The sequence below is a fragment of the Lissotriton vulgaris genome, chromosome 5 (assembly GCF_964263255.1).
Source record: "Lissotriton vulgaris chromosome 5, aLisVul1.2, whole genome shotgun sequence".
NCBI lineage: Eukaryota > Metazoa > Chordata > Amphibia > Caudata > Salamandridae > Lissotriton > Lissotriton vulgaris.
This window is the reverse complement of record NC_141693.1, coordinates 1,593,256,258-1,593,271,070: the sequence shown is the minus strand read 5'-3', so window position 1 is coordinate 1,593,271,070 and position 14,813 is coordinate 1,593,256,258. Positions and strand designations below refer to the sequence as shown.

General features: G+C 45.3%; 1 protein-coding gene across 2 annotated transcripts in view; it reads left to right on the top strand.

The window, feature by feature from the left end:
• Nucleotides 1–13,884, top strand: part of THTPA (thiamine triphosphatase) — a 71,901-nt gene extending 58,017 nt beyond the window's left edge. For both annotated transcript variants that reach the window (XM_086923723.1, XM_086923722.1), the window contains exon 3: nucleotides 13,149–13,884. In XM_086923723.1, coding sequence (XP_086779849.1) covers nucleotides 13,149–13,249 — 101 coding nt within the window. In that variant the 3' untranslated portion in view covers nucleotides 13,250–13,884. The remainder of the gene's footprint in view (nucleotides 1–13,148) is intronic.
• Nucleotides 13,885–14,813: the final 929 nt, after the last annotated feature.

Genomic DNA, 14,813 nt, shown 5'->3' with positions numbered 1-14,813 from the left:
CCCTCCTTATCTGGGTAACAGACGTCGAGCAGGACCAAGTTCAGGTTTCCCCAAACCCAACCCCCATCGAAAACAGCAATGTCAGGATCTAAAGAATTAATTATTTTAAACCATGCTCCACAGGAGCCATTGTGAGTGAACGGGTACGGAAAGAGAGGCAGGGCTCCCTTGTAATTCTGGTAGGGAGGGAGTCGGCCACATATCCAGCAATTTGTAGCATTGTTAGTTTGATGAGAATGATGTAACATACTAATGAATGTATTGTTGCGCAGCGCAAGTCTGTAGGAAAGCTCGTGAGAAGGTAACTCACTAAAAGTGTGTTCAGCAGATACATTGTAAGCAGATTGTTCACGCTTAAAAATAGGATAATAGATAGACAATAGGATGCTAGCAACAATAATTAAAATACTGAAAATAAACATGATTATTAGTGTCACTATGCAGTGACTACGAAGTGATTTGCAATATGTACGTTTCTTTGCTTCTCTCTCTCTAACTCGATCTAGGGGATTCATGTCAGAAACTATTTAACCGATTCACCTAGGGGAGGACTTAAACAATTAAACTGTCTGACTTGCTAGATCGTAATTTCATGCGATATTGTTCTTGAGGAGTCTTTTCTCGTTTAGATTCGGTAAAGTCTTTTTCAACACAGTCTTTGGTGGGGGTGGACGAGTCTGAGTCAGGTTTCAGTCCAGCAAACTTTTTTATATGACTCGTATGTACCCACCCCTTTCTTCCCTCGATCTTCACCGCCGTCCTTGTTGTTAGAAGAACGGTCTTCGGAGACTTCCAGCGGGGCTCCAGCGGGCTTTTCCTGTCGAAATTGCGGACGAGGACAGTATCACCGGGACGGACGTCATGTGGCTTTACGTCAGTGTTGTCAGGGAAGGCTGCGGCAACCTGTGAACGACATGATTGGAGTGCAGACATCAAGGAGGCAAGGTAATCTGTCAACATGTTAGAATCAACATCAGTAATCTTTTTTGGAATGGGCGTCCCCCACATATTCGGTGGTCTGCCAAAGACCACCTCGTACGGAGATAGCCCTGATCTTGAATGGGCGACCATTCTCATATAGAATAGTGCCACTGGCAGGGCGACTATCCAGTCGACCCCTTTTTCCTGACATATTTTGGCAAGGCGGATCTTTAGTGTCTGGTTATGCCTCTCAACAAGGCCTGCGGCTTCTGGATGTCGGACACAATGGAATTTCCACTGGTATCCCAGTAACAAGGAAACTTCTTTCATTAAGGCAGACGAGAATGGCTGACCGTTATCTGAGTATACGACACGAGGCAGGCCGTACCGTGGGAAGAATTCACGAACCAACTGTTTGGCAGTGGTCGGAGCAGTGTAATCTGGGACTGGGTATGCTTCGGTCCAGCGGGACAGAGCACAGACAACTACGAGAACATATTTAAATCCTCGACAACGGTCCATCTGGATATAATCCATCTGGAGGACTTCAAAAGGGTGATCGGGAGGATGAAATCCACCTTGCTCTACAGGGACGCTTTTACCTGGATTGAACTGACAACAGATCATGCAAGTACGCACTTTCTGTTTTGCTGCTGCTCGTAAGTGTTTATTGTTCCAGAGATTTTGCAAACTGTCTAGCATTGCCTTTTCTCCTAGATGTGCAGGACTATGTGCTGTATTTATCATGACTTGAACCATAGAGTCAGGGAGAAACCATGTAGATTTTCCCTTCGTCATCCAACCTTGATCTGTCTGGATCCCTCCTAGTTCGATCCATTTCTTTATTTCTTCTGGAGTAGCATGTGTCTGAATGTCAATAACATCTAGTGTGGGATCTCTGACTGTCATACAGTTTGTCGGCTCTGTTGTCTTCGTCGTGTCAGTTGTCTGAGTGTGAGTCAGTGCTGTATGTTTTGCTGTCTGATCTGCCAGGTCGTTACCCTGGGAAACAGAATCTGTGACTTTAGTATGTGCTTTACACTTCATGACGGATATGGCTGAAGGCAGATGTATTGCTTCTAACAGTGCTTGAATGAGAGGACCATGTTGTATCTTTGTGCCATGAGAGGTCAGAAAACCTCGTTCCTGCCAGAGCATGCCGAAGTCATGTACGACTCCGAACGCATAACGGGAATCAGTGTATATGTTGACATTTCTATTCTTGGCTAGAATACAGGCTCGGGTCAGAGCGATGAGCTCTGCTGCTTGAGCAGACAGTGTATCAATACGATGTGTTTCTTTAACTTCGGTTTCAGTGGTCACTGCATACGCGGCCACTAACTCTCCTGTACTTGTTCTCATGCATGAACCATCTACATAAAGTGTCAGGTCTGGATTTGTCAATGGAACATCTGTTAAATCTCGTCGGGGCTTTGTTACTGCATTAATGATCTCTATACAATCATGTGGAGCTGGATCTGTCTTACCTGTAGGTAACAGTGTTGCTGGGTTCAAGATACTGCAGCGTCTGATTTCTATGTGTGGCTGGAATAATGTCAATTCGTAACCTGTCAGTCGTGCTATAGTCAAGTGTTGAGTCTGGGTTCTGTTTAACAGAACCTCTACAGAATGTGGAACTTGTACTGTTAACTGGTGACCTAGAACAATTGAGTCGCTTTGTCTGATTGCTAACGCTGTTGCTGCTACTGACTTTAAGCACGCAAGGAGTGCCTGGGCTACTGAATCCAATGTACTTGAAAAATAAGCGCAAGGCTTATGTGAACCTGCTTGATCTTGAGTGAGGACAGACAATGCTGTACCATCACGTTCTGTAACAAAAAGTGTAAACGGTTTGCTGTAACATGGTGTTGCTAAAACTGGTGCTTGGCATAATGCTTTCTTTAATTCCTCAAAGGCTTGTGTGTGTTCCTGAGGGCAATGGAAGTTGCTACCTCCTGCGTCGTTAACTGGATGAGTGGTTTAGCTAGAAATGCATATTGAGGAATCCATTGTCTGCATTACGAGGTGAGGCCTATGAAGGCCCGCACTTCCTTTTGTGTCTGGGGTCGTGGCATGTTTACGATTAACTGAATGCGATCGGGAGTGAGCTGTCTCCCCACTTTGGACAGCAAGTGACCCAAGTACACAACTTGCTGAACACAGAATTGTAGCTTCGAAGGGGACACCTTGTGTCCCTTGTCTGCCAGAAAATGTAAAACTGTCAGAGATGCTTGTTCACATTCAGGCTCACTTCGTGCGGTGATCAGTAGATCATCGACGTATTGCAGTAAAGCGGTATTAACTGGCATTTGAATACAATCTAGTTGTCTTTTCAGTGCTTGACTATAGATGCTGGGGCTTTCTGTAAATCCTTGAGGTGCGCGGGAAAATTTGAAACTTCGTCCATTTAAACTGAATCCGAAGAGATATTGGCTCTCCGGGTCAATAGGTACACTGAAGAAAGCGTTCTTGAGATCGATTACAGTAAAGAACGTTGCTTCTGAATCAATAGTAGTCAATAGGGAAGAGATATCGGGGACCACAGGATACTGTGGTACAATGCATTTGTTCAGTTCTCGAAGATCAATCACCAGCCGATATACTGGCGGTGCATTGCGGTCTGTACGCTTAAGAATTGGAATGATGGGTGAATTACAGATATTGGAGTCGGTCTCTACGACCACTCCCTGGGCAATAAGCTCTTCAATGATTTTCAGTAAAGCCACTACAGCATCGGGTGGTAACTTGTATTGTCTGATTCTGGGTAGAACAACTCCTGTCTTGAGTGTTACACGATATGGTGTGATATGCATACAACCTACATCAGCTGGGCCTTTTGCCCATAAGTGATCTGGTACATTTTTCAATCTGACATCAAAATCACGTAAAACATAATGACCCTTGAAATCCCGTAGAAAGAGTCTGACTCCCTCCGGGGAACAGCATATTATAGCTCCTAGAGCCTTCAGTGTTTTAATTCCTAACAGATTTTCTGGACATGATTTCGTAAGTAACAAATCTGTAACTCGAGATAATGGACCCACAGCTAATGGAACTGGTTCTGATACTTCGTTTACAATAGGCTGTCCTGAAAAACCAAGGGAAACATTCTGTGAGCCTGAGAGGGGTGCCCCTGGGACTTCATTGTGGCTGATAGTAGTGCGACTTGCCCCTGTGTCAATTAAAAACTTTCTGTCTTTTCCTAATACGTGACTGTGTACATAAGGACCTTCTTGATCTACAGGAATTTCAATAAGAGGCAAATCACTTTCCCTCTCTAGGCTGTTTCATGTGTATCGGGGATAATCTGGATATGCTGACTGGGCATACTGGTACATCTGTTGTGAGACTTGCCGAGTTGCGGCAATGGGCTGTGTCTGGGCATGCTGTGGCTGCGGTACTGCTACTGTCTGTACTGTGTGGGACTGATCATGCATAGGCTGTGTATTCTGCATTGGTTGTTCGTTCTGTGAGGTCTGTTGATGACCCTGTTCATGTCTAGGCGGATGTAGTCTTTCTTTAGTTTTACCTGTCGCGATGTTATGTTTCAGGACTGGACATTCATGTACGTAGTGACCTGGCTGCTTGCAATAATTACATGTCCCTTTAACGGGAGCTGCAGAATGATTGGTCTGGGCCCCACCTTTTCTATGACCGTCGGCTGAGACTGTCTGAGCTACTAACATTTTCATTTTCGTGTCTTTCATACGTTTCTGTTCCTGATCTTGTTCTTCCCTAATTCTGTTCTGGTGATATTGTAACATTTGTAACATCTGGGATGGCGTATTTGCCTGCCAAGTACTTTCAACTTTGTACACTCTATTTTTAACTAATGGTAGGGCGTTCTCGACTAATTTTGTTACAAAAAGGTGTGGATATGACTCGCTACTAGGTTTTAGACCACTATTGATAATGAAACATTTCTCGAATCTTGAATAAAAGTCACTAGTATCTTCATCTTGTTTCTGTTTACAGGACGAGATTGCGTCCCAATCTTCCTTTCTGGTTGTCAATAATCTTGGCAAAACCTGTACTATTAAACCGGGTAATGCTTTAGTCTTATCCCCAAGGCCTAACCCTGGGATTCGTTTGCTTTCTTCGTCTTCTATTTCTGCCCATGCTATCTTTGACTCTCCCACCTCCCAATCTTTTTCCTTTAATTTCTCGTAAATGCCCGTGGGCAACAGTACTTTTAACATTTTCATAATATCATCATACGTGTAATCTCCCATCAGTAACATGTCTTTGAGCTCTCTGTGAAAACCTGCAGGGTCTTTATCATGACACGGAACTAATTTCTTCATTTCTAACAGTTCCAACTTAGTCAGTGGTGTGTGAACATACACACGTTTCAAGGTATGATCCTCACCCATAACTGGGTGTACTTCTCGTAAGGGGTTCTGACTTTCAATGCCGTTACCGCATTGCATTTGGTACGTTTTTCTTTCTGGAGGCGGGGCGGGAACATATTCAGAGCTTAGGAAGGTGTAATACTTACGTCGTTGTTCTAGAATTATTTGTATTAACTTGGTACTGAAACCTCTCCATCTATCCATGAGTAGTGCTTCTAATGTTTCGTGTAAGGGACCTGGATCAGAATGGTGGTTTCTGAACTTGATGAGGAGGTGCTGGATCATATATACACCTGCTATTTTCTGCTCTTCCGGTGAAAGGTTCAAGAATGTCTGCACTAACGTGTCATCATTATACATGTCTGGGTTTTCGGCCCATAATACAGCTGATCGGGCTAATTCCTGTTCATCCATAGAATTGAGTACATGGTACCCCATTCGGTCTCGAAGCCTTTTATCAGTTTCTTGGAACTGATGTTCAGAAGAATTCGGATTTGTTAACTCAGAGAGAAAAACTCTCTTGCTTTCTGGACGGACACCTTTCCTAAGGTAGGCTCCCCTACCCACATATGCTATAGTATCTGTAGACCTTCCTGGTCTTTCATGTTCTTCTTCCTCCTCGGAGGAAGCTTTATCATTCTCTTCCTGGTGTGCAGTCAATACTGCCTTTCTAATTTTCTGGGACATACTGGCTATGCAAGCCCCCTTATCATGCTTTCCTTCGGCTATATTTTGACCCCACTTGTTTAATGCGTCTAATTCACTTTGATCTGTCTCGGGCCTGTCTCGTTCTCTTATCACACAATTTATGAAAAATCGTAATATCTGTGCTTGAGTGTCAACTTTCTGTTTATGCATGGCAGCTTTGACACTGTCGGGGTCTTTCCCTGTCTGTATAAACTTATATAGTCTGTCGAGAAGTTCCTTCATTCCTACATAGCATAGCAAGCTATCGGTGGCAGATCTTAATCGTAGTGATGCCAATATCATTAAATCGTCTTTTCCGGGTACTGGATCATATCTGCAAACTGACATCTTTTCTTTTAATGCGTCGAGGCGTGATAAGTGGGGAGACTGGAAAGGATTCTGCGTGTCCCTTAAATTGAATCTGTGTGTCAATGGCGGGGTCTGAAGACCCGCAGTCGCACCTCCTGAGGCGGATGCTTGGGCATTATCTCTCCGCGGAGTCTGTATTTGAACTTGAATTTGTCGTTTAGTAGAATCAGGTAGGATTGGTTTCGGTAGGTCAGTCTTAAGTACGGGAAGTGGCGGGGCTGGCGGAACAGGGGAGGTCTGTCGTGGTACCGGCGGGACATTATCTGGGGGCGTAGTGCCACCCCCATCCCTGTCAGTAGGCAGGGCACGAACAGGCAGATTGGTGTAAGCTGGTGCTACATCCTCTAGATATGAATTTAGGAATATGTCTTTAGTAGTTTTATGCATTACTTTAGTTGGAACTAATGGTGTCGGTAAGTTTTTCGGTATTTCTGATTGGGCTTCAGATGTGCCCTCTGCTGCAAGATACATACCGTTTATAAGATTATTTCGGGCACGGTCTATTTGTTCTGTTTTTACTCGGATCCCTTCAGTAACTAATTCGTTTTCTTGGTCTTTTTCTGATTCTTTAAGCCTGTCTTCTCTACGGAGTGCTTTGTCAGCACGCTTACGTGATTCCTTACGCCAAAATTCTATGGCGTCCTTCTGAGATTGTCTAGCTTTCTTTTTCCATAATGCTTCTTCTACCCTCATGATGCACTCGGCATCCCATGTTCCGGTGATAGGCCATCTGTGTCTTTCGTCTAGGTGCTTGGTATAATCGGCCCATAAATCTAGATATAATATGGCATCTATGCCATGTTTCTGATACATAAAATTGCCTGGAGTGTCCCTAGGGGGGATAGGAATTTCTTCCTCCAGTAACCCTTTCCTAGTTCCTATCTGTTTTAACTTGTTGAAAAACGGCATCTTGCTTACTTATTACTGAACGCTAGATCTTTATTCCTTAATACGAGTTACAGCTAGTTGATACAAGAAACACAATAATACACATTTAAACAGTCACATTCATACCACAACATTAATCACATAAAAAACATTGAAGACATAGATGACTACCCCCCTATACTGGATGTACTGCTAAACAGTACAGATACACTGCCTAAAAACAGTGCAGACCGGACTTGCGTACCCAAACCCGTCTAGATACGACCCAGCAATGGTACTCACCGGGAAGCACGGAAAACAGAAGGCCTCGGAAAACTCGACTGGACTCGACTCGGTACTTCGGAAAACTTCGGAAAATTTCGGAAAACTTCGGAAAACTGGTGGGCCTCTTCACACCTCGGACCTTGCTTCTTTCGGCTAGGCTCTGGTCGGGATCCTCCGCACTCCTCACCGCCTCGTCTGGGCACTGATCGCAGTCTTCGTCACCTCCGTGGGTCAGAGGGAGATGCAGGAAATCCTGCCAGTACACGTGTGTTCCATCTAACTGATGGCAGGGGACATAGCTTGCAACGCACCAACCGGCGCGTGAGGTGGGGGAGGGGTCCCTATTCGGGCGCCAAAATGACGTAAATAATTAATTTACTCTCTTAATTTCTATGCAGGTAAGTACTTAATCAATAATAACTCAATCAGAATGAAAAAAGACAGAGTCCGTGGTGTTAGAGTTTCTAAGGGTTTTATTCCTCATAAAGGAATCAGGATATCATGTTCTGACCACCACAGGGGTGTCAGAAGGGATAGAGCGCTGAATTTTATTAACAATACATAGCTTATATACTTGATTTATACCATAAAGAATAATGTAAGAGGCGTAACAGTTGAGAGAAGACAAGATAACAATATACACGTGGTGCTAGTACATCATCAAGAGGCGGAAACTAGGCGTGAACTAGAGGTGTGTGCTAGAAACGTCACTGATAGGTGACGCAAGTGGGTGGCACCAAGGGGTGGTGCTAACAGAATGTTGCAATGTCAGCAGAAATCGGAAGCTTGGATGCGCGCGCAGCTGCATGACGTGTGATTGACGGGGTGCAGGGGACTTGACATTTACGCTGACGGAAAGAGACAGAAGTCTGGCATGTCAGATCAACTTGTACTTCTATCATATCTGATATCTGATGTTTAGGAACTATACTATCTGGGCGGAAAGGTCTCTAGGGCAGAAGCTAGTCTATGCTAACTATGGATGCGTGTATAAGCGCCTGAGTGTCTACATGTGAAGCGTGGGGCACGGGGCCTTCCATGGAAGCATGGCAACAGAGGCTATGAATTACTTGCATTAAGACAGGTCGGCCCTTTGGCTCTGCAGCTGAGGAGGATGTTTACAGGACCTAGTAGGTAAGAATGCATTCTCGAGGAGCGGAACAGATAACTCGAAGGTTATAGTCAGTCTTGGCAGAAAGCAGGCTTGAGCTGAGCGCGAGGGGCCGCGCTGAAAGTAGGACAGAGTTCACGGGTACAGAGGTAGCCTGGGCAGAGTCAGGAGCCACAAAAGAGGCTTGATGGCAGAAATTCAGGGCCTGCTCAGGAGCAGGAAAAATACGAAAAGTGTACTACAAAAAGACGGTGGCATAGCATACTTAGGAACGGACTACATAATCCACTCAGGGTGGATCTGAAAGAGGACATGTTAACGTTGGACGCAAATGTATTTGCGTCTTCATAGCTGGCACAGGAGGGAAGTTACATGCACTTTAAGCTGGTACACGGAGTCGGTGGGGTACGCGCTAGGGAACACAACATGACCGAAATTTAATTTTCCTCAGGTTCTTTGCGATGGCATCAGAGTGGTAGTTCTGTGGAAGGGCGCTCATTCTTGGACAGTATTTCAGCATGTTAGTAACGTGTCACCAAGTAATGAGTGCTGGCTCTTTAGGGTGGTAAAAGAGAGCTTGCACTGTGGTAGGGTGTACGGTGTGTGGGAAGTTGTAATAGGGATTGCTCTGTGAGAGGATGTAAGAGCCGCTTCTATGGTATGTTGCAGGTGCTCTGGTTTTGTGAGATGGTGTAAGTGTGTTTGTTCTATAGATGGAAGCTCAAAAGAGCTCATGCTGTGGGAAGTGTAAAGTTCTGGTCATGTAGGACCCCATGCTCTCTGAAATGGTGTGAGAACTCTGATTTATCTGGATGGTGTATAAACTATTGTTCTTTGGTAGCGATTAAAAGTGCTGCTTCGGGGGCAAGTTGTAAAAGTTCTGTGTTTTTGTAAAGATCTCTGGTTTTAGTAGGAGTGTTAAGACTGATTGCTCTTGGGGTGATTAAAAGTGCTGGGTCTGTGGCAGGTTGTAAAAAGCCTGGTTCTAGGGCTTAGTGTAAACATGTTCTGGTCGAAAGTTAATGAACCCTTGTTCTGTGGGACAGCGTAAGAGCACTGGTTTTGTAGGCTGGTGTAGGTGTACTTGATTTTTGGGAATGGTGTACAGAGTTGGTTCTCTGAGATGGTATATGAACTCTGGTTTATTGGCATGGTGTAAGTGCTGGTTCTGTGGGAGGGGGTAGGAGTACTTGAATTTTGGGAATGCTGTACAGTGTTGTTGCTGTGGGATGGTATATGATCTCTAGTTTATTGGCATAGTGCAAAAGTGCGGGTTCTGTTGGAGGGTGCAAGAGTGCTGGTTCTCTGGGAGGGTGTAGGAGTACTTGATTTTTGGGAATGCTGTACAGTGTTGTTGCTGTGGGATGGTATATGATCTCTAGTTTATTGGCATGGTGCAAAAGTGCGGGTTCTGTTGGAGGGTGCAAGAGTGCTGGTTCTCTGGGAGGGTGTAGGAGTACTTGATTTTTGGGAGTGGTGTACAGTGTTGGTGCTGTGGGATGGTATATGATCTCTGGTTAGCATGGTGCAAGAGTGCTGGTTCTCTGGGAGGGTGTAAGAGCGCTTGCTATTTGGACAGGTATAAAAGCGCTAGTTCTCTGGTAGGGTGTGAGAATTATGGTTGTTTTGGGGGTGTAAGAGTGCTGTTACTGGTTTAGTGGGAGGGTTTGTTGTCAGTAACCATCAGTCTCCTTGGAGCAGTTTAGCTCCACCTCTCTTGGCACCGTAGAAACATTACCAGAAGCATTTGGGTCTTGCATTGCGTGAGCCATGGCATTCCTTCCATAGCCCAGAGAATCACTTATGGTCATGGGTGACATCCGGCGCATCGCTGCCTTTATCAGAGGGAAATACTGAACATAGGTTCACCATCTGAATTTCTGGAAGTGACAGGAGCAGGTACTTGGAAAACGTTTTATGGAAAATAGTCTGTATTCTTTTTAAGATGGCAACTCTGTCGGATTTGTTAATTATCTAAGAATAGGTTAGAAAGCTATACCATATTTGACAGTGATGTATTTTCGTATTTGCTGTTTTAAATGCATATCTCACAGGAAAAAAATACTGGTCGTTAAAATGCTGGCCTGGTTACAAAGATGGAATGCTGTGTAGTCACTTTTGGCGTATAAGGGGGTGATTGAGGGCGGTAGATGCAGGGCGGTGCCTGTGTTCTTAGTCACTAGCTCACCCCTTAATTTTGGACGGTAGAATCACTTATATGCTATCAGAATTTTCAGCTTAACATAGTGTGCCAAAAATATAGTGAAGGGAAGTGTACATAAGTACTTTTAATCAGGGCTACTGGAATTATGAGAGTGGGGAAGGCCAATTATGCACCAGGGATGAGTCAATTATATGTCAATAAAAGGCAAACTATGCAGCGTAACTTGGCACAGTTTACACTAGTATTACTTCATTATTTTGTCGTTTTACACTTGCAAATATAGCAATAAGCAACGGAAAGGTGACCAATAAAGCATTGCAATAGGCCTACCACTGCACAGCAACACGTGTCGCTGAGTTCTTAATTTGGCCAGGAACTGCTGAGTCCTGCTCCCTTAAACAAACAAGCCACCCTTTTACTTCAACCCTTGGAGCCCCCATAGGCCAGTCAGATCCTCCCCCCCACACCCACCCCTTACCCCAAGGCAGCAATGTAGACAACACACCAGCTTGGATTAAGGATCGTAAACCCCAGCTGTATTTTGTTCATAACAATAAACAAAAACATTAATCTCAATATTTACACCATTTACACAATACGCAGAAAGTTCGGTCCATTACATTGATATGTACAGTATGTCATTTGGCTATCCTTAACATCTTTCTAATACATAGCCATTCCTGTCATAAGCTAAATGATCAACAACATTATCTTCCTGTGTATCCCTGTTGAGCCTACGGCAGGGTCAATGACTGGTCCAAGATCAAGCTAGGTCCCACCCTCCTACCAGAGTGACCTTGCGCAGGTGGCCCAGTTCGCCGGAAGGTTACCTCACACCGGGCAACCCCTACGCCCTCAACATTATCTCCATAAGGGGCTGTGCAGTTAAGCCCAGCTTACTTGCGCCCTTTGCGGTTGAGCGGGGGTTGGCCAAAAAGCCTACCGGAAGCGGAACTATCCCTCCCCCGCACCCTTCCAGTCTACTGGCTGCACCTGCCTCTGGAGTTCCATGAGAGACCATCTACCCCCCACACACACTCAGGCGTCCTTATTTGACAATGGCAATGCCTGCTAAGGACTGTAAACTATGCCCACCAATCATGACCTTACCGCCTGACCAAGGAATACTACTTAACTTCACATAAAATACGACAAGATGCCACCCTAAAAGGAAAATTCGGTTAGCACAATAAACGATTGCCTCATTACATTACCTACTAGAAAAAAAAGAGCAGCAAAACTACACATTCACAAAACGTCTACCTCAGGGGATGGTGGTTGGGGAAAAAGCTACTAGTGAAGGCCTTGGTACTGAGGCCCTCGTGGCACAATCAGGCTGTGGAGCGGCGGAGAAAGCGACCGATCCGCTGCTCCACAGCCCTTTTATTGCCAATTCGGCTGGGGAGCCGGTTGGAACTGGCTTCCCAGCCGCATTTCCATCGTATGACCCGGAAGCGCTTCTTTTGCTTCCGGGTCATAGCCCTAAACACCCAATCAGGTGCAGGCGTGAGGACAGGAGCCGCCCACGTTACTTCCTGTGCGCGGTGACCCCGCCTGGACTCCCTGGGACTGGCGCGACCGCCATACTCGGCGGCATGCCCGAGTCCTGGTCCAGTCTATGGATAAAGCGATACAAAAGGGGATGATGGACGGAGCGTTTGAGCTGGGGTTGACTGGGGGTGAGTGTTTGATTTGCTCAAACGCTCCGTCCATCATCCCCTTTTGTATCGCTTTGTTCGCCCTATGTTGGCAGGGTGTGATCAGACGTGAGTCCCTTGCTCACTTTGCCACTGGATTCAAGATTGCCTGGCTGAAGAGGGTTATGAATCCGAAACAAGTCCCAGGATGCTTGTTTCCGGTCCAGGGAAGACATGGCTTGGCAGTTCGGGCTGGACTGTTCCCATGAGGCACAGGGTCAGACTGATTTGCATATGGCCATGTCTGAACTGGGGTGGCGGAGTGAGCTAAAGAATGGTGATGGATTAAACCCAGATCAGTTGACTGGGGGTGAGTATTTGCTCAAACGCTCCGTCCATCATCCCCTTTTGTATCGCCCCGTCTATGGCTAACCATTGAAACATTTTTTTTAACATCTTTAGATTATGTGGCATATGATGATATACGTGGCAAGTATCTAATTATTAAAAAAATACATTGCTGCGGCACAATCACATAATTGCAGTGGCCTTACTTAGAATACTGAACTCTACATTGACGATGTGAACCTTCATGGTAGTAGATGTGGGGGTAAGAAAAGTAAAGTGCACTTACCTATATGTATACCTAACCTTCACAATATTTTGGTAGTGGATACTCATGCCAGGTTGTTTTGTGCGTTCTGTGTTGTAGCATGTGACCTATTTAACCGCTCTTCCTGTTTCCCCCCTCCTAGGAGTTACTGGTAGCCACCGCGTCCCGGGCAAGATGACCACCTACCTGCAGCGTTTCCGCCCCGCGCACCACCAGCGGCTCCTGGAAGCAGGGGTGCTGTGAGGCGGGTGATGGCGTTTGCAGAGCCGCCAGCGGGCGTGAGGAGGGGGGCGGAGTGTTGCAGAGCCCGCCGGTTCCGTTCAAAACACAACACCACGCCTCACACTAGTAACACCGACGCCGGAATCGTTTCCAGAGAGACCGAAGCCATGAATAGGTCCCCTGAGGGACAGCGCTTCTGGTCATAGCTTCGAGGTGCAGACGAGCGCTGTGTGAAAGGCAAGCTGAGGAATCTATCTGTTTCTGGAGGTTCGGGTCTGTCCTATTCATGCACTTCGTCTTGACCGATGGGATAGTTTAGCTTCCAAAACATCGAACTAATGCAGATCATTTAAAGATGAGGGAGCCTGTGGCTTCACAACCTCGCGCTGGATCCTGTGGGACCTTAGGAAAAAAATGACGTGTTTTCACTGCGTCGCCGCTGGGTGCAGCCGATGGGGGTAGCTTTAAATAGGGAAAAAGAAGGGCAGGCAGTCCCCAAAGTGGGTATGGTGGGCAGAGACCGGCAGCCAGGGGGCGTGGCTTGTGTATGGCTTCGAAGCAGGTGTTTAATAACTTTTTCTTGGTGTGCTTAAATAGCTGGAGATGTTTGAGCCAAATGGTACCTTTTTACAGCCCAGTGGTCACCTATATTCGCCCCCAAAAAATGGTTCTGAACTGGTATTTATCAAATATTGTAGTACTTAATGGTGTGGCAAGCAATTATTTTCCTCCCCAGGTGTTTTAAAGGTTTACCCAACCCAAACTTTTTGAGAAAATTGTACATTTTAAGTGCAAATTCCTGCTGCAATGGTCAAAAGTCGAAGAATGTACTGGCAGTCCAGAAAATGCTATAATTAATGTTCTTTCGATTTGTCCTAGCATTCATCTGCATTTCTAAATTTGAGTTCCTTTAATTTTTCCATCCTTCACCTTCCATGTAGAATGTTAATCGCAAATTGTGACTAAAAAGCTCAGTGGAGGCTCCAGCTAGATTAGTAAACACATTACACAGATCTCTCAGTCCTAGGCAGATTGTCCACAGTCATTCAACAATGTTGTCACTGAAGTTATGCAGTTATCACTCCAAGATTAGCTTCAAATATATACTAGGGAATGCAAGAATTTTGTTAGCAAACATCAGCTTGTCAGTGAACGAAAATGCATCCAGTTTGCTATCGAAAACAGGTTTTCAATTTTGGAAAATAAACTTTGTTCTCCCAAACAAAATGTTAATAGTGTCATTCTCATTAATAATGTAATCTTTGACCTGGAATAGCAATGTTTCCTCTTTAGTAAATACATGTTTTGGTGCCTACACGTTGAAGTGTCATTTTCAACAAGTACTTGTATGTACCACTGCCACATACTGGTTAATTTTGTCTTGGTTGACATGCATCATCATCTTATACCATTATGGACAGATACTGCTGAGTCCCCCTCCCCCAAACAGTCAAGCCCCTTTTACCTCCTCATTTGTGCCCCTAGGTCAAACCCAGATCCTCCTTCATTTTCCCCCAAGGCATCAATGGAGACAACACACCACGGCTTGGGTTAAGGGTTGTAAAACCCCAGCCGTATTTTATTC